Raw genomic sequence first — 27,969 nt, 5'->3', positions numbered from 1 at the left:
AGTAGAACGTAGGAAAAAAGAAACATTTTGTGGTGAAATTGTTGTAGCCGATCAATAATTCATGGGCCGAAACAAGAATGTCAATCATTTTTTATGGATGGAAAGACTGCAAAAAAGGGATTTTAGTTAATGTCACTGCAACCTGCCCTAAAGGGGCAACATTTTTTAAGACATCTAATAGTGAGGAGCAAGTGAAAGATTCAAACTTCATTGCCAGGATCTTCATAGACTTGATAAAGATGGTGGGTGTTGAAAACATTGTCAAAGTCATAAAAGACAAAGCTAAATTTAAGAAGGCAACAATTTTATTGGTTGAGCCAACATATAGACACATTCTTTGGACACCATGTATTGTCCACTCCCTCAACTTGGTGATATAGAAGATTGGAACAAAGAGAGAGTGGGTGAAAGAAATGTATACTGAGGGTGAGGACATTCAAATGTTCCTAACAAACCATCATACATCACAAGCCATCTTCAAGTCCTCCAAGTTGAAGCTGTTGGAAATAAGTTTATGAAACATTAATAATTTTTAAATTTACCTTAAGTTTACAATAAAATTTTCATTACTTTTTTTTACACTACATTAGGTTACTTAGATTTGATTCGCATCACACATAATCATCTTGAGACAATTTGTGAAAGTGCAAGAGGCATTGAGCATCATAGTCATTACCAATCTTTGGAGTGTATGGAGGTAGGCAAATCCAGAGATGGCCCAAAAGGTCATATTATTGGTTTTGGATGATGATTGGTAAGCTTGTGCGAATTACATATTGAATTTCACCGAGCCCAACATGAGTATGATCAAGTTCATTGATATGTACTGACCGTGTTTGAAAGAAATATATGAAGGCATGGATTCCATGATCGAAAAAATAAAGCACATATAGCAACCAAGAAGAATGATCCCACATAACGCTTTTATTCTTTTTTCATTCTATCATATTTAAGTATCAATAAAAGCATTTATCGTCAAGCAATGCAATCCCTTAACTTACCTTAGTGCTAAATGTGTTGTTGGGAATAATCATTATGTTATGTTGTCGTATTATGTTATGTTGTCGTCGGTAATTATGGGTTACGGCAGTCATTTAGTCTTCCCGAAGGGCAGTTGGATGCGATTGTTGGTCGCACCCCTTCGGGTATTATATATTGCATACCTTTCCTTCGAAGTAGCATCATGATGGTCGTATCTAGGTGCGATGTTATAAGCACTTGATGTACATGGACTGTTGAATTAATACAGAAATTGGTCCTTTAATATATTTCCATTATGTTATGTGCATTTACTTTCTGCGTTTAATTGTTTACCCGTAGGAGGCAAACATCTGGCGCCGTTGCCTAGACATACTCGGGAAAGGAAGGAGCGAATGGCGTACGGACACGATGGGCCTAACCGTCGGTGAGATTCACCCAGAGGCCAACCACGCACAAACGGAACTCTATGACAGAGAGGACACTGCAACGAGGGAATTCTCAATCCTGCTCAGGTGGCCATCGAGACCTACGTCCGAAAAGAGGCCACTGAGGCTGATGTCCCAACAAGTGTCGTGTGGACCGCACTGTGAATCGGTTGATGAACCACCTCCCCCGGTTGCTTGCACAGGCATCACTAGCACAGCGAACCCGCCTAGAGGAGATTGCCCGTGAGGAGCAACGCCAACAGGTCCTCCGACAGTACGAAGAAAACAATCGTCGTTGGGACGCAGAGCATGATGGCAAGAGGCGAAGGGGAAATTGACCTTGTAATAATCCTAGCACAATGTTGACATAAATTGTGGCCGAAAGGGAAAATAAAAAAAAGTTTTTTTTTTGTGTGTACATGGTGTGTGCTTGCTATGTACGGAAGTGATTTATGCCCAATATACTAAATAAGGACAAAAATAAAAAGATACAAAGTGACAAATGGGAAGTGGCACAAAGAGCGTTGAATCTCAGACAACAGATAGAATGAAGGCGTAGGCTAAGGCAGCTTGCCGAGGGACAATCGACCGAGGGGTTGCTCAAAGAGAACCCAAGAGGTGTCACGGAGGTTGCAGAGGCAGAGATAGACGGAGAGAATTATACTCTCTACACTATCATAGGGTTGCCCGAAGGGAACCTAGGAGTCACGGAGGGTGCCGAAGGAGAACTCTACAGTTAGCCAGAATACCACCATAGGGTAAGAAGTCACGAAGAGTTGGTGGAACAAACAAGCCGAAGTCTAGACCTGATCGACGCTACCAAAGACCTACTAAAGAACTTGTCCATTTCGGAGGACAACCGAAGGGAGACAACCAACCGGACGTAGACGACCGAAGGTGACGGTATGACCGAAGGTGTCGAGGGAGCACAAGGGTACCGTACGGAAGGCAATTTGTTTGGTTCGGGGTCAGCAACCTTCTCTGGAGGACCCACGAGTGTAGGGTCAGGCGCAGGAGGCGGAGGCGAAGGATCGCCAGGTACAAGCACACAAGGCACCAGAGGAGCGAGACCCAGCGGTGGGATGGCAAGTAAGCAGAAGTTGCCGAAGTTCAACGGCGACGGGAAGGAAGATCCCGTCAGCCATTGCCGCACTTGCGAAACTATATGGTCAGCGAACGGTGTTATTGACCAAGACGAATGGGTTAACACAATTTCCAACAACCTTAAGGGGAGTGGCCATCGACTGGTACTCCGATATGGATAAGACCAAAGTCGGCACATGGCCCAACCTGAAGGAGTTCGAGATAGAGTTCTGCCTCCTTAGAGACAATGAAATAGTAGCCGAAATCTATGGCACAAAGCAGAACAAGAACGAGACGGTCCGAGCCTATAGTTGGCGGCTCAAGGAACTGTTGGGGAAAATAAAAAGTCGAACAGTGGATGGGTTGAAAAAGAGATGGTTCGTGGAGGGACTGAAACACTCCCTCCGGAAGAAGATGAAAATTGTTCCACCAACCTCGTACGAAGATGCATATAATAGAGCGATGGATCTCAAGAGCGAGACCAAAACATCCAAGAAGAAAAAGAAGAAGGATAGCTCGTCTGAGGATGATGACTCTTCTGAGGGAAGCAGCAACGATGGCGAGTCCGGCAAAAAGGTGCAAGCCATGCAGAAGGACATGCTAAGGATGATGAAAGAGCTGAAGGTTATGAAGGGAGGTCCGAGCAAGACCGACGAAGGGGAGCTTTGGTGCACGGAATGTAAGACAGACGGCCACACGAAAGGCTCCTGCCCAAAGAAGGCCTATTGTGATATATGCTAGTTGATGGGGCATCCCACCAGGGAATGCCCCTACAACATGAAAACACGAAACCAACAAGTATTGCTTACGTAGGAACAACCAACTACATTGGCCGGTACCGGCAGCTCCCAGGTGAACGACAATGCAACATCGAGAGGCTACAGAGACAACCGATGGGGAGGACGAAACAACAATAACAATACAAGGAGCCGGATCCAATATGTTAAATGCTCTTATGGCAAATTACTAAAATCAGTTAGTTGAATTCATAAATCATGAAAAAACCACATGATAGTATCAAACTAATATGTTATTCGAGGAAAGAGGTAGACAAACCAAAACACGTGGAAAGATAGGGAACTTAGGCAATCTAAACGTGGAAATTCGAAACCATAAGAAATAGAATGCAAGTCAATGATTACGCTATTTAAATGTTATGATAAATGAATAAAAGAATGTGTACTCATTGTTTATTCAATTTTTATGTAAAGATACATGTGTTACACCTTCGTGTTTTTAATTCTTGATTTAAAAGAAGAGATAGAAGCAAAAAATTGTTTTCTTATTAGATGAAATTGGTTGTAAACGAAAGATTGTTTCTTATATATCTATTTAACGAAAGATTGTTTTCTTTAAATATTATAATTTTATCATGTGAAGAATAGGAAGCTAGAATTGAGAAAAGAAAGATTGTCTTCCACGTACTTTGTTCTGATTTCATATAAATATAGAAAAGCTAGATATGCTTGTGTGTTGGAAAGATTACCTTCTGGCACGGGTGCCGAATATGGAATCATAGAGAGAATAGTTTGCTTTTCCAAACTATCTTTTATTGCTATGCATGGCATTTTACTCGAGTAGCTTATTGACCATTGAAATAGATGGATTTATTTATGCTCTCTACCATGTCCTTGATTGATCTTGCTTGTTTCTTAATGGAATTAGAAAATTGAAAATGGATGTATCATTCTAGGCACGCACCAGTTCCATCTTGTCTATCGAATTCTTTTTGCTAAGCAATTCGTGCAGGGTCGGGTATTCTTGAAGGACCAAGAATTTCGGGGAAGTGTAAGCCTCAAGGTTGGGTGGAAAAAGCACCTAAATCTTGTCCTCTTCTTCATGCTAAAGATTGCATTGATGATGATTTTGGATTGAAGATCAATGGATGCATCTCATCCTTTACTTTATGTTTTTTTTTTCTTGTTATAGGAACTTAAGGCATTGGAAAGTCCTAAGTAATGTATGTAGATATGAGTGAAATACTACTTACATTTCCTATTGAATAAAGAATCTTTATCTCTTTATAGAAATCTCGTGCATGTTATGATATCAAAAGAATGATCATTTAGAGCTAAGAATGGAATTATGGAAGAAAATAGACTTATTAAAGGAATTATGAGTTTATTTAAGAATAAAGAGTATTTCGTTTTATAATTGAATTTAGAACGTTTTACGTCTTCACAATCATCCAATTATTCATCAATCTGGTTTTTGGATACTGGCACATCATCCATTTATGAGAGTAGTAATATTAAAAGAGCCTAATATGCATGCTATGAATCTCTATCTATATAGATAATATATTGTAATTAGGACCGCTTACCTTTGCAATCAAACTCACATCTGAAATAACACTTGGGTTCTTTGCAAGACTGTCGCATTCAGAGCTATTATCTGAAACTTGCTTCTTTTCAACATTCTCCATTGAATTCAATCCATCTTCTACAGAATTTGAGGACGGAGACACCACCTCAGATTGCCTCAGTGATTGAATATTAGTATCTTTTGCACTATTTCCACACATAATTTGCCTCAAAAAACAATGCCCCTCTTTGCGTTTCTCCATATCTTTTGACTCTAACAGTTCAAAACAGGCCGCTAGCATTGTTTCTGGACAACAAACAAAAATCCTAACAAGACTCAAAGAAACAATTTTCGATATTTTCTCCCCCAGTTGATTGTTTCCCTGAATTAATTTCTGTTTTATGTCAGAAAAGCATTCATTAGACCCCAGTAGCTTTTCAATTTCAACATTTTCAAATTTGTAGATCCCCTTGCCATCAAGCCAACGAATTAAATAAGATAGTATACTTTGGAAAACCACTGAACAGATACCACCAACCAGTGATGTGTTTGAAGCCACAGATTTAGCAGCACATGAAATATCTACCAGCCCACAAAAGCAGGCTTTTGCTGTTTCAAATGCTATACCTTCAGCATCTTCTCCATGCAGTGCTACAGAGGAACTCCAGTCACCAATTTGCATTGTTACTCTGCAAGCAGCTTCAAGAGCAGTTGGGCAATGTAAAGCATATCTAGGAATAAACTCAGCAGCAAGCCGTTGAACACTTGCACACCCTGCAAGATGCAATGAATTTCATAAATTAAAACACATCTGTTTGCTTTATATGCATGGCTAGAAATAAAATAAAAACTGTTGTCAAACTGTACCATTAATGAACACATAAACCAATCACAATTCAAACCAAAACTAGATGATTAGAGGCTAGAGCCATGCAAAATGTCCAGCAATATAAATTATAAAATGATGCCAAGCTCAACTTAATCTCATAAAATAAGCATATTGAAACTGATGACTAGTGTGTATTCATTACAGCAGTGTGTTGAAAACTTTTATTTTGTCCAGTGACGTAGTAACAGCATGATGGGAGTGCTCTGTGCCACTGGCCATCTTTACAACCAGCTCTTTTGTTTCATCCAGTGATCTAGTAACAATAAGACAATGGTGCTCTGTACCAAATGCCATCTTCACCAACAAATTCAAGAACACACATAATCATACTTTTAAGTCCTAACTCTCCATATTCAATAGCACACAGCTCCAGCAGTGTTAACCCTTTTCAGCACATCTGTTTTGCAGCACATACAGAAAATAAAATAACAGAGAAAATGACCTGACTAAACGCAAGCAATGGCATTTCTTGTGACTGTCAAGATGCCACTTCATTTGCTTTTCTTGTATATTAATGTAACATAGCTATTTTTGGAATATGCATTAACAAAAAGGGTGTTTGATCAGCACAACAATCTCTCCTATCATTGCACAGAACAGGGTGTTTGTATGATACAATCTTGCATGACAATTCTTACATGCTGCTCTATTGACTTTGAAAATTTTCTTGTCTCAGATTCATGGGACTCGATATTGTTGCATTCCATCACTTCCTAATCATTTCCACATTCCACACATAACACTTGAGACTCGATATTGTTGCTTCCATGTTTGCAGCCTGATGTCTTTAACTTTGCCTGAAGGATGAGGTGTTATGGCTGGTAGCAATTTGTGTTGAAGCTAAGTGGTGTCTGGGGTTGGTGTCTCTGGTGTCTATTGCGCTGGTGAAGGGTTTGTTGCACCGGGAGGAGACTGAATTAATGATGGAGATTTCATTCCTCTGTTGCATCTGTTCTTTTTATGGAGCGCAAATCAGGACCGAGAGGTGCGGAGAGCAGCTGCATTGATTGGGGGGGCAGAATTGAAAAATTTCGTCCACACCATGGAGAATTGAAAGAGGAGGGAGGTGCAAATGGTGGAGGATCAAGCTGGTTCAAGCTCCCAAGTCATGCCGTGGTCGTCCTCCCGGTCGACTAAGGCTAAAGAGAACAAGATATTGACGAGAAATGGCGCATCAGATGGCGGTGTGGCCGGGGTTTCGGGTTCCAGTGTAGCTGAAGGTGGCGGAGTGGGTGGCAGCTCTGGTGTGATGGCATGACATGATCGAGGTTGGTGGCGGTTTTTGGCACACTTGATTCTATTCGTTGGTAGGTTTTTGGTCAGCCGTGTGCTCAATATGATTGATCATTTGCTGTAATGGCTGGATTTTGATATAGTAACTCTGTTGATGCAGTGGTTTGTTGTTTGAATGAATCGAATATATTTTAGGGCTCTTCTGGGACGGGAGCTGTACTGGTTCCTATTTTTGCTGGTATTTTTGGGTGGTCGGATTCCAAGGCTAAGCCCTATTCCGTATTGTAATTATCAATGTAACTATCTTTTATTATTAATAAAATTAATGTTTAGCTATCAAAAAAAAACACTTTGGACTCTGTTTTAGCTTGTCGTCCCCTGGGTCTAATAGGCCCTAGATCCATGATACCTGTTTTATAATGCTGTCCCCTAGGTCTAATAGGCCCTGGATCAATGATATCAAAGCATATCTCCACTAACATAATTCTGGTATTAGAGTTTCTTATTTGAATCCTTCTCTAAATTTGTATGCCCACTCACATGAGATCTGACTATAAAAAGCTTGGTTTTGAAACACATAACTCTATATCTCACCTTCCCAATCACACTCCACGTCCCTAGCAGATGGTAAACAAATCCATTCCAAAGAAGCCAACTTCATATATGTTTCAAAATATGATCGAAAATGCATTGCAATGACAGAGATGAAACAGAGCAGCAGTATGCACAAGAAAAAAGCAAGATAATTGATTCTTTTATCAACTTCTACCATGAGTACAGCTTTTGACCCATCAGCCAGTAAGTGGTTTTAAGGCCAAACATTGTATGAGATAAAGATAAATTTAGATATTGCTATATTTGAAGGCAAATTAGCTGATAATGCTCTAAATAGCTAGTTAAACCTAATATGCTTTTAGTTGAAAATGAATTCATTTTCTGACTCAGAAAAAATCATGTTAGCCCTTCTAAAAGCTTCCATATGTATAAAGTAATAGTGCAATAACTGTGTTGAGCATCAAATCTGAATTAAGTAAAATATCTTGATTTGAGAAATTAAATCATAGAAGCCATCTATCTTTGGAAGAAATCATCATTTCATTGATACCGTAATAACCCATAAGTTATCAAACAAGTCTAATAGCATTCTATTGAAATATCCAAAATTCAAATAGTATCGATGAGACCCAGCGATGTCTCATCGATATAAAAAGGGTATCGAAGCAAAGGGAACACCGATGAACTCTAAAAAGGACTCATCGAAAGCAATGATTCCACCGAAAGAGGATATCGAAGAAAGCAGAGACGGTTTTCATCGACGGGAAAAGGCTTCTGAGGAAATAATACCATCGGCGCAACATGAAGGAAACTTACCGAAAGAAGCGTTCTTATCGAAAGAATGATATCGATCAAACAAAAGGAAGCTACATCGATAAAAGATATCAATAAGAATATGAGTTTCGAGGAGGCTAAAAGGCATGTTATCGATATGTGTGGTTTTACCGATGCAACTTTATCGAGGAAGATAACTAATGAGTTCATCGATGAAAGATGGTAGTGGAAGCAAATCAAAAGAAAGATGGCCTCGATGAAACAATAGACCCATTCATCGAAGGAATGTAGTAATGTCGACAGAAAAAGTGTTTCGATGGAAGGATAAAGGAAGTTACCGAAGCCCAAGGTTTCTTCGACATGAAACCCGATGGACATCAGATATATATCAATGAGGAGGCGGCAATAATGACCGAATGCAGCATTTCGATGAAGGGAGAAAATACTTAGTCGAAGTAATGTTCGAAACAAAAGTGTTAGTTAACGGTTATATGTTGAAAAGCCACAACGCTTGGTGATAATGTATACTCTCATTATCGATGAGACCCAATGATGTCTCATCGATATAGAAGGGCCATTGAAGAAGGGCAACGCAGATGAACTTCAGAAAGGGCTCATCGAAGACAGTAATCCCATCGACAAAAGAAATCGATGAGGAAATAGGTTTCGAGGAGGCTAAAAGGCATGTCTCCAATATGCGTTGTTTCGCCGATACAACTTTATTGGTGGAAGACGACAAGAGAGGATAAAGAAAGGCTTCGGTGAGACAATAGATCCATTCATCGACGGGGCATAGTGATATCGATGGAAGAGGTATTTCGGTGGAAAAATAAAGGAGGTCACCGAAGCCCAAGGTTTCTTCGACATAAAAACTCGATGGATATCAGATAGGTATCGGTGAGGAGACAGCCATAGTGACCGAATACAATATTTCGATGAACGAAGGAAATACTTGATCGAAGTGATATTCGAAATAAAAGTGTTGTCGATAGAAACAAAGAGATCGATGGACTAAAGAAATTAATGATCGAAAGATATATTCTCATCGAAATGGTTATTGATTGCCGCGAAAATCAGAAACGAATCTCAGGCAAGGTCACATCGCCATTAAATTCAAACGTGTGCCCAAGTGACCGTTGTCCAGACCGCCACTTCTAACTGATTAAATGCGCCATAAGTAATAGATCAACATCAAAAGACACAGCATTGAGGAATTCATAGGCGACGAACTAGAAGTAGAAATTGGGCGAATTCACAGATAAAACTCAATGATTTCAAGTAAGTTGTTTACACACAGACCTCTTTCTTAAATTCGAATGGAATCATCATCTAAGGCTAGTAAGACCAGAAAGGGAAAGGAACTTATCGCCGCAAAAGAAAAGCCTAAAAGACAGAAAATGACATGAGGATATTAAACAATGATATTGTGATGTATAAAGATGATAAGCATATCGAGCACATAGGAGTGTTGAACTTGTTTATCTACCAGTTTGTTAACAAGGGTGCTAATTAATAGTTATATGCTGAAAATCCACGACGCTTGGTGACAATGTATAGCCTCATATAAATAAGGAAACTTTTGTAATATGGAGGGGAATTAGAGAAAGAAGTAGATTATAGCCTCATGCTTACCACTGTACTATTTTGGCGAATATATATAATACAATCAATTGTTTTTCCTTTGCATATGTGTTGCAGATTACTGCATTTTTCTGCAGGCAGTTGCTTATGATATTATCTAAAGGAGATAAGGTTATTTGTGTTCTTCCAGTAAAATTTTGTGTTTCATATTGTAGATTTGGATCAAAAAGATTTACTTGCGAATTGTAATTGTTCCTTGTATTTCTTCCTTGGATGGTCTCTTAAGGTTAGAGTTAAATTCATTCAGGCGGTTTACAATATAGACATTGAAGTAGAGCTCATAAGAAACAGTAACTGACAGACTCATCGAGAGGGGGTGGGTTTAAAAACTGTCTCATAAGTTTACACAATAAGTCCTAAAGAGATATAAAGACTCTGTAGCCCAAACAGCAAAGAAAGGCACTGGTCATCTATAAAATACAACTCATCAATTCATACTTTCACATTAAAAGTAATAGGAGTAGCTGAGTAGGAATTCTAGAATAAATTAGCAATAGTGTATATATATATATATTTCAAGCACAAAGATCAAATAGCTTCTACAACAACAATCTTGAACTCATCTGCTATATCTCCATCCTAGGAGCTTATGCCATTCTTAGATAGGAGGAAGTCAGATCAAGACACTAAATCTGCTATAAAAAGCATTAGTTGAAGGAACAACTAGTGAGTAGGTATAACCGCCTAGGTCCTGCAGAGCCTAAAGTGAGAGAGTTAGTAACCAAATAGGTTCACTCTATAAGTTGGCCAAGTCAATTGGAGGGTTTGAGCATAGGAGTTGGCATTTCCTTAGAACCTATCCAATCTGTTGATTTGAGACCCAACAAACTGCATGCATAATATTTACCTTTGTAGATACCTGGAATGTTTTTAGACAACTCATGTACAAAACAAAGTGAAATCTCAATTTGAGGTATGGGTCAGGCTTGAAACTATCACAAATTTCCTCCATATCTCTTTCTAATCAAAAGCATATAAGCATGCTTGCAAATATAAATCAAAAGCCAAACATAAAACTGTGAATAACCATTCCAAGTCCTCTGACAAGTTACATGATAGGGAATTAATGGAAGGAGCAAGTCCAACACAAAGTAACAATAAAAAAGTATTTTGGGTCATTCCCAAATGAAAGATGTGCCAACTACAGAGAAACATAAGCAATCTATGACTAGCATATAGCACAACATACACAATTCTGCTGATTACTTTACCAGGAAATGCCATACTCAAAAGGCCCTACTTGTACAACTAGAAAAATTCAGTGAATCAGTTCTAACAAAGCAATGGCAGACACAAAGGTGATAGATCACAAATTGTGAATCAAGTGCCATTCTCTTTTCCTGATTCAGGTCCAAAATAAGTAAGAAGATTGTAACATTCCCAAATGTGGGTTATTGAACAACCTATACACTTTAATGTTCATAAAAGGAGAGAGAGGAACATGATTTCTCGTAAAGAAGTTAAATCTTAAACCTACCACTGATGCCTCATCCACAACCATACACCATTGGAGGGTTCAGCACAAGTTATGGCAAATGTATCACCCATCAATGTCACAAGGTATATAAATCAAGCCTCTTTGTTGGCACAAAAAATGTACCAATAAATGTAACATATAGGGAGGTCTGATGGGTTAGAAATGTCATGTCCCCTAATAAATAATTAACAAGAGTATAAAAATATATTAATTATTTTATATAAGTCTTCCCATTCATTTATATAAATAATTAATATTTTCAAGAATGTATTTTAATTACATGTATTTGTTTAAACACCGTAATTGATCCTAACTATTACGGGATTCTTAACCGATTGTTGATAATAAAAGGATGACCCAAGATATATAGGAGTTTTGATAAAAGCCAGACTTGGAGAAGGTGACAGTTGACTATCTGCGTGATATCAACACATGAAGAAAGAATTCCTTTCGCCAGACAAATACTGGCCTACTGGAATTGAAACGTTGAAACGAGGGGTGGAATATTAGCATGAACATTCGAATGAGATTGCCGAGACGTGTATATTCTACACATTGATCAAAGGAAAGGCTGAGGCATTGGTGTTAGATACGAGCAATACCACGTACAGGCTACCCATCATCCCCGTGTGTCGTATCTGAGACTCTACAGAATACGAACCCCGTTGCCGCAGAAATTGTAAGTGCCAATCATTTACAGAGCACCGTGTGATCAGGTCGGAAGAAGGAGGCGGCGTAAGCAGTAAAGTGGAGACGGAAGTCGGGTTAACATACATTGTAAAGTTCCGTCGGGTTAAGCAAACATTTGAAGTGTCACACGGCAGCAGACCCAGTCAGCACATGCCAATACCGTGACGGGGTATGATTGCATCAGATTGCAGGGGAGCCAAAACTTCCACCTTGCGCGCCATGGACATGAGGCACATTCTGAGAATATAATACTGTTCGTGTGATAAGAGTGAACCATCCGCAGTTACCGTGACGAAGGGGGGGGTGCAACTCACTATTGATTGTTTGCTCCGTGAGAGTTACTGCGAATTAACAGGTGCACCCAGAAATGCTTAAACCAAATAATATTAAATATAGTGACGGTTCAATCAATGCAATTCTAAATCTTGAAAGTGTATTATTACTGTCCAATCTAAACAATGTTGAATTACAGAGTATGAAGGTTAATTTGCTTTATGTGTTATACTAATTCATAGGCACTTCAACAACCCACTGGTTAAATTAATTAGCACCTTTCTGCACATTCTGGTCGTAAACATTCCATTACAGTTAGATCTCAGTAAGGGATTTTACAAGAAATCACAACTATTAAAATGGGTAATATAAAATGTAAGTTGATGTAATATACTAATACATATAGGACTAGGATGGGTGTCACTAAGAGACAAAATGAACATGTGGTGATATGAGGAGACACGTCACTTGAAGAATGTATCATCACTTGGGAGTGGACCTATATATAGAGGCATTGATTTCATTGTTAAAAGTTAAGGGATATTGAATTAAATTAATTATTCTAGCAGGCTTATTAATTCACAGATTAGTTTACTGATTAAGTAGGCAGTGGGGGACTAAGGTTCTCCCGGCACTATCATTGGCAATTGCCTACAGCACTATTATGGGGGAGTACATAGACTATTCGCCAACGATAAGGATGAACCAACTATTAAATGCAGCCCCAAGCGGTTGTACCTTTCCTCCATTTCCTAATCTTAGCCTAGCAACCATAAATCCTCTGCTCTGGAAGCCTAACAAAACATTTCTTCCCTCTACTCCATGTGGCGCTCTACTCCATATGGCGGTACACTTTCCTTTTAAGGAGTTCAGGTCAATCAACACTCCTCAGCCAGCTCTTCAGTCTAAAGCTAACTGATCTATTTCTTCTCCTCAACTCGTCACTCGAAGAATGTATCATCGATTGGGAGTGAACCTATATGTAGAGGCATTGGTTTCATTGTTAAAAGTTAAGGGATATTGATTGTATGTGTAGGTTGGGCTTAACATAAGTTAGTGGAATATGAAGTTTTGATGAAAACAAACATACATAAACGCTCCTTTGTACAAATGGGTTTGGGCCTATTCAAGCAAGGGAGAGTTGATGTGACGATGTAGATCAGCATGAATAGAGAAGTTTCCTATGTGTTTTGTGTGATTTTTTTGTGTATGCATTCCCTTTGCTATGATGCCAGGAATGACTCCATTGATGGAGCTTGCACACCTAGGGTAGAAGTACATTTATATCTAAATAGCTCTAGCCATGCAACTAGACAAGGGTCTAACTCTATCATTTCATGTGAGCAATCATTGACCACTAACGATTCATGATGAATGAGAGAAACTAAGGACAACTGAGCCTAAGTTAATTTTAAAGGGTGTTAGGTTGACAATTAGAATCATGAGGCCTTGTAAAGGATAAGAGAGACACAAATGATAAGGTCCACACATATAATAATGGCAATAAGATAATGCAGATGAGAGACCACACATAACATAAGTGTATTGAGGTCAATATCCCCTAATATCCAATATATACAGAAATAGAATAAACCCTAAGGTATGGTAACACCATATAATACTTCTTATAGAAGATGCCACTCTATGCTCTATCTCCAAGAGATCCCAAATACATTACATACTCTTCACATCCCTTACAATGATAATTGTCTTTTTTATATAGACCTACTCCTAATGACATAATGGAGAGGTGAATCCCTAAACCTCCATATCAAGAACAATTTAAAAGCACTACAAGTTTGACCCAAGCTAGAGTTGCAATAGCTACAAGTAGTTGTAGCAAGGTTCTTTCAATGATTTTCAATTTCCAAAAATTAACAAGCTAAATATTTTGGGTACAAGAAAAGTTAAGCAATAGGCAAGAGAAAGTGTTGAGGAGTACGATGCCAAATTGAAGTAACTTAGGTCAAAATTGTAGTTTGCTATTAGCCAAGGCGAGCATTGAGAATGGATTAGTTAAGTTGGAGAGGAGACAAGCAAATCAAAAATTAAACACAACATAGAGAACAACACTCGAGGCATCATTGAACTAAATTTTCCCTACTAAGTCGTTGCTCACTTTTGTTTATTTCCCCCTATTTAGCCTTGTGAAACTCTCATGTCTCGTGTTCAATTTTGTTTATTTCAAATTATAACCAAGTTTATCTTGTAACCAACAATGAAGGCCACAATGTAAAATTGAAGCTCAAACAAGAAAGTTACACCTAGAAGAAGAAAAGTGGCAAAGGGTTTGAATGTGCAATTTTGCAGCAAGGGAAAAATGGAAAAAAAAAAGGCAAAAGTGCCCAAATAACTGAAATGCGGCTGCTAAGAAAACGTCAGGTGGAAGAGAAAGCGCACAAAAATAACGTCCAGGTCGCACAGAAATGTGATCTGTCGCAGTGCATTTTACACTCACGGTGTGTAGAGAAAACTTTCCATTGCGGAGCTGAAGAAAAAACCAGTCACGGGCTGTAAATCTGACACGATCTTCAGCACGGAACAGACACGATGTGGGCGGCAAAACCCAGATCACACACAAACGAAAAAAAAACCAGGCAGATCGCATTTCTAAAAAACTTTCAAAAAACAATCTCCAGAAATAAACCCTGCAGATTTGCAACTGAAATTCCACGATTTTTCCAGAATTTTCATTTTTCACAGACTGAAAAAGAACATTTGAAAGATTTTGTTCAAAAAAAAAAATTTAAAGAAAAATTTTTAAAACTAATCCCACTATGATACCATGAAATGGTAATTGCATGATAGATTAATGAAGACGAAGCTAAAAATAGGAAATTACTAGACAATGTTTCTAAAAGAAACAATCATAAACAAAGGACTGAATTAGAAACTACCTAATACAAGCAAACTAAACTAAATACAACTAAATAACCATTAAATAATAATTAAATACTCTAGGCCTGCTAATGGGCTTTTGAGGGCTAATCCTCAGAGGATGGGTGAAGTAAGGCAGGAGTGGGATCCGCCGGATAAGGGTTGGACTAAGGTCAATTTTGATGGCGCTTCAAGGGGAAATCCAGGGGTCTCTAGTGCTGGGGTCATAGCCCGGGGCAATTGTGGCAACATTCTAGCCATTGGGGCTAAAAGATTGGTGGATGGTTCGAACAATGAAGCTGAGTGTCAAGCGGCTTTAGAAGCCATTCTTATGGCGAAGAAATTGGGAGTGAAGAAACTCCATCTGGAGGGGGACTCTCAGATTGTGGTGAACGGGATAGCTAGAGGTCGCATGGAGGCGTGGCATCTGGATAAACACATTAGAAGAATGAAACTTCTTCTTTGTGGGTTCGAAGATTTTAAGGTGTCTCATGTTCTCAGGGAAGCAAACATAGAGGCTGGCAAGCTTTCGAATGTGGGAGCAAATGGTCCATTGGATAACAACTTTAGTTTATTTGAGGACTTACGAAATGTATGTTCTCATGAATTTGGTTGAATTGCTTAAAATGTGGGAAGAGAACCCGAGTGGTTTTTGAGACTAGTGTGGTTTGATTTTGACACTGGATTTGTGGGAAGTAATGTCCCTTGTGGATTGTGATCTACGATTTTGTTGCAAGTGGCTATGGCAGCGATGGAGTGATGATGGAGACAATCGGTGAGCGGATCTGGTGATGATGCGTGGTTTGATGCGCTACGTGTGGAGTAATTATGTCTTGTGATGACGCTAGCTTTTTTAAGGCCTTGGTTTTTGGTTCCCTGGTATTTCGAAGTTGCTAGTTTTGGCTTTGATAGTGTGTGCAAGTATTGGTGAGGAGGCGAGGCAGAATGGAGGCCAATTTTTCCCTGTCGACTAACGGTCAGATGCCAGCATTCCGCGGCCCGATTTCGAGTAACAGAGTGTCGAATGTCTTCAAGGTGGATGGGGAGGTGTTTTGGAGGGCAGTGCGGTTGATGGTTGGGAGAAATTTGTGGAGCCTGATTGCCATCCACAAACTAACCTAGACATCTCGTCGTTGTTCGTTGCGTTGGCCTTGTCGGTGGGAAGGTCAACGAAGGAGGTTCAGCAGGTGGCGACCTTGGTGCTTAGACCAAAATGGTCGGGGGGTTTGGATGATGTGGTGGCTTGAGCAATTGTTGGAGAAGGGTTGAAGATGCTGCAAGAACCATGGCGGAGGATTGGCGTGGAAAAGGGGGGGCTGCAGCCGTTCGTGATTTGGTTGACTTCTCGACCTGTAGAAATTCAGCTCGAGGACGCAAGGAAGGGGTGGAGGGATGTAGTACATTTTGTGCGAGAATTGGGACAGGCTGAGAGAGCGAAGATTCCTGGGAAGAAGACCCCAATTAGGTCGGAAGCTCCTTTGGGCGAGGATGGGCGACCACTGATTCGCCATCAGATTCCTTAGAAGCAGGTGAAGGTGTTGGAGCGCAGTTCACTTCGTGGTGGCAGGCCGAGAACAATGCCAGGTGGACGGAGGGAGACGCATGTAGCAGGCCCCTGCCAGGGTATTCCGAATTTCTCAAGGGAAGAGGCCTTGGGATGGTTTCATTAGACAGGTCCCTTGGGTCTGTCAGGTGTTGTGGGGGATGTGCGAATGTATGGTTGGTTTTTTGTAGTGGTAGGACTTGTAGGTCCGGTGTCTATTTCGGGTTCTGTTGGTTTTGTAGGGGCGAGACCCCATGTAGTGGTAGGCTGTTTAACAGTTTTTTGGATGTAATCTTTCCTTTTTTAAGCAATATAATATCCTGGTTATCGATCAAAAAAAAAAAAAATTAAATACTCTAATAATAACATGACTCTCACGACTAACCATTGAGATGCCTAAAGAAATTCACCTAAATTTTGGCAAGTTTCCAAATGGGCATGCTTGACACCACTAACAATAAGAGAGGCAATTTTTTCATAAGTTAAATTTAGCACAAATGCCAATTAGATGCAATTCGCACAATAGACCATTATGGAACCAAAGTTTTGTTAAGTCATAAAAATGGCAAAAGTGCCAACAGAGTGTGAATACCATGATGATATATAGGAATAGTAAAAAACTCATTGTGTAAAATTGGCAAAAATTTAAATTGAGGGAAAATTGCACAATTTACCAAAGAATACTAATAGACAGAATTTTTCATATGTTTTGAAAATGGCATAAAATATGAAAAGACAGATTTCTAAATAGATGTGAAAAAATGGCAAAATGGCATGGAGGGTGAGAAACTGTAATTTCCAGTGTTCCACGGTCGTTGGGGACGGGGAGGCGGGGGGGCAAAGGGAAAAAGTTGCAAGGACGGGTTTCAGAGACGAGGGGGGCTTGGGCTTGGGGAGGGGGAAACGCGTTTCCGTGGAACACTGGTAATTTCTAACTAGAAGGCAAAAGGTAGCAAAATGGATGTAGGAAATAGAAGCCAAGAAGGCAATTTTATTGTTTCAAGAATATCAAAAGGCAACAATACCAAAGAGGCCAATGGAGTTCTCTGACTAGCTATTTTTTGCTACAAATATTCATAGAAGTATGCTATTGATAGGCCCACTCCTAAAATGTTTTATTTTAAAGAATTTATTATTAAGTAGGAGATATATTCCACGACAAGTCAAATTATGATATTGCTTGGCTTGCAACCAATTTAATTCCAACAAAAACTTTAGTTGAGTTATTTTTGTATTTATTTTCAATAATAGCAATATCATAATTTATTATTAGCTTAATGTCGTTCATAGATTTCCAGCTTTTGTGATAAGCAATTTTGGATGATTTGGTATTCAGAGATTGCTTGGCTTGCATTCAATAAAATTCTAACAAAAACTTTAGTTGAATTATTTTTTAATTTATTTTCAATAAATTTCATTGTCAAGCAAAATATGAGAAACAATTCACTGCATGAATATGCAAAGTTCTGTGAACACTTATAAATAAGTGCTACTAGCACTTAGATTGCCAGCTTGTTGCTGAAATTATTGTTCACACTACTTGAGGGTGTGTAAGGAATTTAGTGAATTGAATACAAATTTGTAATTATTGCAAGCTTCATATAGTGATATTTATAGTGTTCCATGGGGATGCATCACTCCCAAATCCCCATGTTTATGAGATGGGGATGACCCCAAGGCATGAGGACTTGTGGAGGGGATGTCCCCCCACTGTCCCACCATCGTCGTCCAAGTTTTTAGGGCATTTTTGGAATGTCCTCCTTTGTTAAAGACATCTAACAAACCCGAGACGTCTAGGGGACTCCTAGGAGTCTCCCAAACATCCCAAAGACACCCATGCATCACCCACAATGGAAAGCCACAAAACATTATTTTTTCTTAATCAAAAAAAATTGAAATGTGTCATAGGCCCTCACACCCAAGCCGTAAACACTCACAAAAATCTTACAAATAGGCACCTAAGTCTCATTGCAACTCGCACTAAAATTTTAACGATAAAGTTGAAAGTTGCAACGAGAAGTTGTGAAAGTGAAAAAAAAATGCAAATGAAGGCATTAGGATTGAGGAATAGTGAGAGGAAGATTGACATCAATTCACCATTGAATCAACGGATTCAAAGCATTATGCAAGTCTCAAGGTAGGTTTCCTTCATGACTGTTTTTGTTAAATTTTGTTTGTCATTGTTCAATTTAATAACTAATTAGTTATTACTAATTTTAGTTGATAAATGTAAAGATTAACTTAGTGGTTTACAATGTACATTGTTGCAAATTTCACTTTAAATTCATTATTTTTGTTCTACAAATGAACAATTATTCAATTTTAATTTATTGAATTTTATAACAGCAATATTTTATTTGTCATGTTCATTTTTTGTCAAATTAGGATTTTAACTTTGTGTATCCTCTGCTTCTACGCTTTGTGCGACCTGAAATAAGAAAAACGAAAGTGAAATCTTATTTGATAAAGGTTAAGAACAAGGATTCATGTTTGTGCATCCTCTACTCTTGTGCTTCATGCAACTTTAAGTAAACAAAAAACAAATCCTCGTGTCCTAATCCCTTGCAATATGCATGATTTGGATTTTGATTTTCAAAATATAGAATTATAATATTTTATATTGTTTATTGCAGTGTCACTATGAGTTCTCACAACATGAATGAGGATGAGGTCAAACCTCGAAAGGTTGAAGAAGTTGAAACTAAATCCGTATGCATCTGATGAAAGTACAAAAACAGATAGGGGTGAAGCCACTAGATCCATTGGGAGTGAAAATGTTAGTTGCCCTTCCAAAAAACTACAAAAATATGCTAAGGGTCCCTTCAATCCTAAGTCCCCTTTAAAACAAATTGCAGCTAAGTTACAAACAAAGTCTGATGCATTTGGGTCCACTAGGTTGTGAAAGTGACACTTCTGTAAGCTTGAATTTCAGGGCAGCATTAGTAGAGTTAATGCCCAGCTCCTTCATATATGAGGCAAACAGAAGTATGTGAAAATTTGACATAAAACCTCAGATATAGGGCTGAGATAACTAAATTATGGGGTGGTATTGAAAAAAATGAACCTACATGTGCTTCTTTGCCGCTAAAGGCGAGGGGTCACAAGAGTTCTACTACGTTGCAAAGGCCACATGCCCATATTCCAGTTTCTTCTAGTTCAAGGGCAGCAGAGTCTAAGGGAAAATGTAGGATGACTAGTGATACTCCAAAGCTGCTAACAGATTGATTCAATGTGCAATTGAAGAATGAGGCAGATGTTGACATATTCTTCTTTGTCAATGCCATTCCATTCCATGTTGGCAGATGATGAGAAAAAATGTTTTACATGTTGTGCTCACAATTTCCTGTAATGAACATAAATTGAACAGTGTAGCATACAATAGATCACCCACTGGTGAACCCTCAGGGACACCAGATGGTTTAAACCAGTGAAACAAACATCTGCAAAAAATCGTGATTATACCCGATTAATCGGGAGTCGGGGAGTTTGCCGATTTTTTCCCCCAAAAAATCGGATATAATCAGTCAACCCTAGGTCAACGATTTTTCCAAAAAAAAATCGCCAGAAAAACGCAAAAAAAACCCGATTTAAACGCGGAAAAAACGCAGAAAAAAGCATAACCCTAAACAAAGCGAAAACGACGGAAAGTATTGGTATTTTCTTTGGTTTCTTCCAAGTTCGAGGAGAAGAAAACACACGCACAGCGGATAGCCCCGTCGAGAAGAAATCGTGAGTTGGTCTGCTGAATCTCGAACTCGTGATATGCCTCGGGTCAAAGAAGGGTAATGCCCATATTGAAATTTTAATATTTCGATCTTAAATTTTAGGGTTTGTATGTCATGCTGCTATAGTTTTAATATTTCGATTTTTTATTTTTAGTTTAAATTTTTGCTTTTTCTAATAAAATTTATATTTTCATATTTTATATTTAAAACATGTCTATTTGTTATTTAATTTTAAAATTTCTTATAATGTATTAAAACTTAATATTTTTAAATATTTAAATAGATTTCAATTATAATATATTTATTGTTTAACGTTTAAAATTTAATATATCTATTAATAATAATCGAATTAAATTTTTAAATATACTATATTATATCTTTTAAAAATTTATTATAACATATATTTAAATTAGATTTTAATTATAATATATTTATTATTTAACATTTAAAATTTAATATATCTATTAATAATAATTTAATTAAATTTTTAAATATATCATGTTATAACTTTTATAAATTTATTATAATGTATTAAAATTAAATATTTTAAAATATTTAAATTAGATTTTAATTATAATATATTCATTATTTAACATTTAAAATTTAGTATATCTATTAATAATAATTGAATTAAATTTTTAAATATATTATATTATATTGTATTCAAATTTAATATAATGGTCTTTTATTTTTATTGATTTATTACTTATATTTAAAAAAATCAAATTTATAAAGGTGAATTTAATCATGAATTTTCTTTCAAACTTTTTCCCTTTGTTGAATTTCGTTCGAATTTAATGGTTGCCTAACACAAACTCAAACTCGAACTTTGTGACATTGGGTGGGGGGGTGTTGACATTCGGTTGGTTGCTTATTTTTTCACCAAATACATTTCACAGAAGTATTATTCAGTTTTTTATATTTTTTTCTATCAAAATTTAGTGTATTAAAATTTGTTGTTATGAATAAATGCTTACGAGGAATAATACATAACGTTGCTTATTAAATGGAGAACCCATTCATTGAGACCCTTATCATACTAAAAAGGAACTATGCCTATCCATCTAATGTTCATCCTATATATATTTCAATACAAGTAAGCAATAGCACATTATTACTTCCTTTTATTATTGAGGACAACAAAAATTAAGTCCTTGTATCTTAATAGTTGAATATAGGCAAAACCATCATCATTGTAATTGTTACATAGAATCATAGATAAGCGTCCCCTTGCTTCATACTACACAAAGTGATCTTTTCTTAATCAAGAAAAAAAGAAAGAAAGAAATGTTCACAGAGAACCAAAAATGCTCAATGGGATTCAAATATGCAACATAGAGCTTAAAGTATCTTCAACTTGAACAAATAAAAAGGTGTACAAATCTCATTTTAGATGAAACATTGGAAGACTACATATTCATATGCCTCAACCTCTAAAAACAACAAAAAATGTTTTGTTTATCCTCCCGAGATCTATGGCAGCTTGTGTTGATTTTTTTGAAATTTTGTACTTAGTTTATAGGTTGACTTTGTACAAAGACACAAACTATATTGTAATCAACATTTTGACATCTATCACCATCTAGATATTATTTATGTTGTGTTATGTTTTGTGCAATGTAATACGCGATATGAATATAAAAAATGAAAATCTATTTTCTACAATTCATGTGTTGAAGTGTCTATTTTATTTGCCTACAATATCTCTATGCTATGGAGATGCCCTTAAACATATAAAAAAATAGTTTTCGATTGCTTTTTTGCAATTTTTTATGTTTTTTTGTAAATCCGATTTTTTCCCGATTTTTTCCCGATTTTTTCAAAAAATCTTATACTTTTGTTTTGCCGATTAATTCCCCAAACGATTAATGTTTCTTTGGTTTAAACAGATGCGGAAGGAATAGAAGCCATTAACAGAAGAGACCCAAAAAATCATTTTCCCTTACAGATTAACTATCTCACGGCAGATTTAGGGCTCATAATCACTGACAGCTCTCTCTCTCTCTCTCTATCTCTAATACATTTTCATGAGTAAACATTGTTATTCAACAAGGTCTGCTAAAAGCATACACTGGCATCACTATCTCAGTGTGAAAAAAACTCAGGAGAAAAGGTCATTGCGCTGCAGTCTGTTGAAAGATATTTGAAAGAAAATTAATATGTTTTTCAGAGAAGCTGCTTTAAATAATAAATAAGTGAAAATGAGCAAAATCATTACAGTGGGCTCCAATGTTACTGCTGTGCATCTGCTCTTCTGATAGCATCCATCCATTTGGGATCGTTTCAAAATATAGTAAAGGTAATCCTTTTTATATTTACATCTTAATTTAAATTTATGTTGGCTGCCAAGGGTTTTGATGTTTTGGGTTTTTGTGAGCATGCTCATGCAATTATAATCCACCCCTTGCTGTCACTGTAGGTTACTTTGGTGTACATACCACATTCAACACATTGTGGATGAGCTAATATGGTAAAGCATTAGGGACTTCATAGCTAAAGCCCTACGTTCAATTATTCGCTGGACTTAATGAATAGTAATGTGGGATGAACTCGACTGTTAAAGCAAGAAAGCTTTCATTGTAGAACCCTAGATTCAAATCCACAGCAGGCATGATTAAGTGTTTGAAATACAGTAAAATGTGTATCCAACTTGCCGATGCAGCATGACACAATGTTGGAGACCATGGTATGAGTTCATGCAGTAAAGCATTGGGAATAAACAAGACCATGGGATGATTTCAACTGGTAAAGCATAGAGAATTTCTGTGCGAATAACTTGGTTCCAATCCACACTAGAAATGATTAAGTGTTTACAAGTAGGTACCAAAATGCATGAGGCCATGGAAAGAATTCATATGGTAAAGCGTTTGGGGGTTCACAACATGGCCCTGGGTTTAAAACCAAAGATATGTGATAAATTGTTGAAATTAAATAAAATACCACATCCCACTCACTTTGTAAATGAGTTCACATGGTGAAGCATCAGGGGTTTTATAACTAAGTCCTACACTCAAATAGTCACTAGACATAACTAAATGAATAAGACTATGGAGTGAATTGGTAAAGCATCAAAAACTTCATTGTGTTACCTGCATTGAACAAGAGTTGGATGTAAGTTATATTGACGGTGAGATCAGTTACTCGTTTGAAAAGATTATAAAATCCTACATGGTATAAGAGCTTCAGTGGATCTTTAATTCATTTACACCTTTCATTTGCTGGTGATAAGGTGATAAGGAGCGGAAACAATCACCTTCATGTTTTGACCAAATTGTTCATGTTCCAATTATGCCATAACTGATAACAACAAAAATTATTGAATAACAATGCAAGTCACGAAAGCTGAAATGCTTGTGGCTGTAAATGGATCAGGGATTTCTCATCAACTGGATTTGGCAATTCCTCAATGTCTTAGATGCCCCATCATAGCCTCAAGATAGTTTGAAGCATTTTTGATACATTAAATGTAGATGTTCTGCAGTTCTTTGTACAAATAATAAATATATGATAAATTGCTTGACTGTGAATCTATGGGGGCTAACCGAGGCCATGAACTTGCAAAAGCATTACAAATAATTTAGTGTGGACTCAGACAACATGATAAGCAAAGAGCTACTTTTGCAAAATGTCTAGCCTTATTATCTTTACATTTTTTAACTAGGGAGCCCACGATGGACATATCTTCAGAAACTGATAACATTGGGAAATGTTCTTCCTTTTGCCAAAATGTACTCCCTTGCATGTGTTGTTTACTAGAAGCCATTTGCTTTATTGAATTCGAGCAGGTAATAGTGGCCTCAAATAGTCAATACCTCACTTGCCATTTTCAGATCCGGTTAGACTTGCAGCTCCATACTTTGTACAAGAGCAACATAAAAATGAAATCTTCCAGCACATTGAATTCCGACTTGACTTGACACCTCATGGCCCCAAGTGACTGTGGCGCTCGGAGTTCCTCTACATTTAGCCTCAAGTGCTCAATATGTTGTTGCACATGTAATTTTAGCAATGCTTGATTATTGCTGCCAATTGTGTGAAATGCACAAGATTTAGTGAGGTTTAGTTCAGGGTATACTTTAAGAAATGACCACTTGAAATTTTTATATAAACCCTGGTGAATCCACTACAAAAAAGCATGATATCCTAGGCAATTTTTTTTATATTGTAAACCAAATTTTTAAGTGGATGGTAAGATTTTATCCTTGTACGAATTTTTTTTGTAATTTAGTGACTAATTTTTTATTAATATTTAACTTTCATGGTGATTCAAAAACCAAATTTCCTATCAATACCTAATTGTTAAACATAGATGTTGAAACACGGCAAGTATTAAAAAAGGAAGCTTCTAATAAACTAGGGAGATTGATGCCCAAACTTTTATATACAAATAGTCTGATATGTGTCCATCTTAAAGAATTAAAAATTCTAACTTGAGGTGATTTTGTTTCGAGATTAGGAAAAAATCTATTAAATATGAGGAAATTGGACACTATTAAAAGATCTCAATGTAGAGAAATTTGGGTTGTAGAAATGAAAAAATAGCTATATAGTAACTTATGTCCACTAAAAAATTCCTTGGTTTTATTATTTTAAAATTAGATGTAATATAGAGTGATTGAATGTATTATTTGATGGCTTGGATTTGATTTGGTGCAAACAGATCTAAACTCATACATGCAGGAAACAACGTGGGCTTTAATGGAGCAACTCAGCCTGGAGCTTGTTGCAGCAAAGTATAGAACAGATTTTGAGTCTTGAGTAAATGATTGTTCATCAATAGTCAAAATCAATTCTTTTGGTGTTTCTATTCATCAAAGAACGTTAATGAAGCTTTTTGCTGTTATTCCAAGCTTTATGGACCATGTCTGCATTCTTAAGGCTCTGCTTGTTCTTTCATATTAGATGATTTTGGTCATTTCCAAAGACAGGGTTAGGTCAGATAATAACTCTATGAACAGTTCCTTCTCTAACTTTTTCATACTGGTATATTTTTTATAATTTCTGCTTCATACAAAACTAGACTCAAAGAGATTTCTGTTGACTTTTACTGTTAAATATTGTATAATTTTCTTTGCTCTCTTTAGAATTGCGATTCTCATCAGGCTTTATACACCATTGATTCCCTGGAAATGTCAAAATATTGTATCTTGGCCATCCTGTCCAAATTTTGAGTATAGCCACTCATTTTTTAGGTTTACTCCCTGTGTTGGACACACTTTTGAGGTCAAAAGTTGTGTTGTAATTTTATACACACTCCTTGAGTAGGTGCCTAAGGGTCGCTATTAGTCTTCCTTCAATTGTTCTCATCTTTTACTAATCTTGGGACAACTCTAAGCCTTTGTAGGACTCAAAAGACATCCATGGAAATGAGAAAGACACTAAAGACAAAAATCATCAAATCAACAGGTCTTGCACACAAAAGTCATCTTGTGCTTCTTCATAATCTCAGGATACTTCTTGTCAGCATAAAGGATCATGACAGTGGAATCCATTTTTTTATGTATCCAACGGTGTGTCTATATCAAATGCATTGTGCAATATGGAGGAGTATAAAGACTTTGCACAAAAACAATTAGTTGAATATTGAAAAGAGATTTCAAATCTGGAAAATGAAACTAACAAGCCCAAGCCAGTTGAGCAAGTGCACTTGTGATTATAGTGATTTGCTAACATTTCTCCTGATGTTGTACCTGTTGATGACAAACATTATGAAGATGTTATTCTTCAACAGCAAAAGGATATGTTGTATGAAATATACTACTTGCAAGAAGATATAGTCTATTTTGTTAAAGAAAAACCAAAGATTGAAGCCAACCAATTAGTTGCTACATTAACAAGACAATGGATGATGCATCGAGGATTTTATGATAGAGCCCAAGGCTGACATCTCTACAAGATGTGATAAAGTGTTGAGATCGAGTAAAACAATCCATCTAACTCGCACAGTGTAATGTATCAGAATGCATGAGATTACGGAATGAGCTCATGTGGCCAACTCTTGGGATTTCGCAGCACATCACCGGGTTCAAAACTAGGAGACGTGATACAATGTTAAAAGAAGATAGAATAACACTTCCAACTTGGTTGGCGTGTAAGCTCAGCAATTACATGACTGTGGAATTCCTAGATAAGATTAAGTGTTGGAATTGAGTTAAATATGGTATCAAACTTGCATAGTGAGGCGCATCACAAACACATGACTGGAGAATGAGGAATAAGTTCATGTCGTAAATTACGAGAGCTTCATTAAACATCACCACGTTCAAAACCTCGGAGAAATATTTAATTGTTGAAATTCATTAAAATAACGCTTCAAACTCAGTTGAGGAATGAACTCATGTAGTTTTGATAAAGCATATCTAAGGGGTTTTATAGCGTAACCTCATGTTTGAATTCCTATGAGAAATGATAGAGAGTAGAAATAAGGGAAATTAGCACATTCAACTGGCTTGGCATGGCACGTCAAAATGGGCAACGCCTAGCAGAGCCCTACGCTGAAATTTGAAGTAGAGATAATAGATAGTTGTGTATGATTCCTTATCGAACTCAGTCGGCGCAGCGCAGGCAACAAGACCAAGTTGGATGCTAGTCCAGCCTTCGGTAGCTTTCACCAAAAACAAATACATCTAGGTCGCCTGATCTGAGCCCAAGGTTACTGGGCATGGATAATTTTGCAAATTAAACATTCAACACAAAAATAAAATTGAAAAAGCAGCTCCACGGGTAGTTACCAGTTGAAGCAGTGAGCATGGCTAAAAACGCCTGTTCTAGGTCAGGCTTGAGGCGCGCATCCTTCTGCGAGACGCAGTACTTAATCCTTCTGTAAGAATTGTATAAGTGGCCTATTTCATCTCTGTTTTTCCTCTTTCTGGCCTTGTCCTCCTCCGAAGGCAAAGCACTTGCCTCCTGAGTCTGCACTTTCCCGCTGGCGACTGATACCGCGACATCGTTGACATCGTAGCGCTTGCGCTTCTTTATTGGCTGCTCCAGCTCAGCCATGCCAAATTCTCCTTCACGCTCTAATAATCACCATAGATATAAATCCTTTTCATGGCGCTTCTTTTTTTTTCTTCTCTCCCTCTCTCTGCTCTTTCCTTTTCTCTTGTTTGGACTGTGTCTTAGCGAACGAATGGCTGAAAAAGACTACAGCGATTGTACTACAACTCTGCTTTTAGTCGCGGGTCACAATGTTCTTTAAAACATAGGGGAGAGTAGCCAATGCGTCCCCGGGGTCTAAAAGGTGATATATTACATGTGCACCATGGGTCCCACACATGACCGTCTTACCCCGTAAAACTTGCGTAATTGCACACCAAAAGCATTACCACAAAAACTGCATAAATATTCAACTTAAATATAACATCTTTTGGGCCATACATGTATCCATTACCAAAAAAACATCAAACATTGCATAACATTTAAAAATATTAAAACATAGTCTTTTGAATTAAACACATGTCAACGTGGGCACTTTCACGTGCCACCATGCCAAAGGGTGG

General features: G+C 37.4%; 1 protein-coding gene across 1 annotated transcript in view; it reads right to left on the bottom strand.

Annotated features, from left to right (window-relative positions):
• LOC131029573 (uncharacterized) overlaps positions 1-27,684 on the bottom strand; it is a 79,529-nt gene extending 51,845 nt beyond the window's left edge. The window contains exons 1-2 of the mRNA XM_057960081.2: positions 27,202-27,684; positions 4,813-5,567 (exon numbers count right to left, since the gene is read on the bottom strand). Coding sequence (XP_057816064.1) covers positions 4,813-5,567; positions 27,202-27,469 — 1,023 coding nt within the window. The 5' untranslated portion in view covers positions 27,470-27,684. The remainder of the gene's footprint in view (positions 1-4,812; positions 5,568-27,201) is intronic.
• Between the last annotated feature and the right edge of the window lie 285 nt (positions 27,685-27,969).

Source organism: Cryptomeria japonica, chromosome 3 (genome assembly GCF_030272615.1).
Source record: "Cryptomeria japonica chromosome 3, Sugi_1.0, whole genome shotgun sequence".
NCBI classification, from domain to species: Eukaryota; Viridiplantae; Streptophyta; class Pinopsida; order Cupressales; family Cupressaceae; genus Cryptomeria; species Cryptomeria japonica.
The sequence above is the reverse complement of the archived record's forward strand: the minus strand, read 5'-3'. Positions and strand labels throughout refer to the sequence as shown.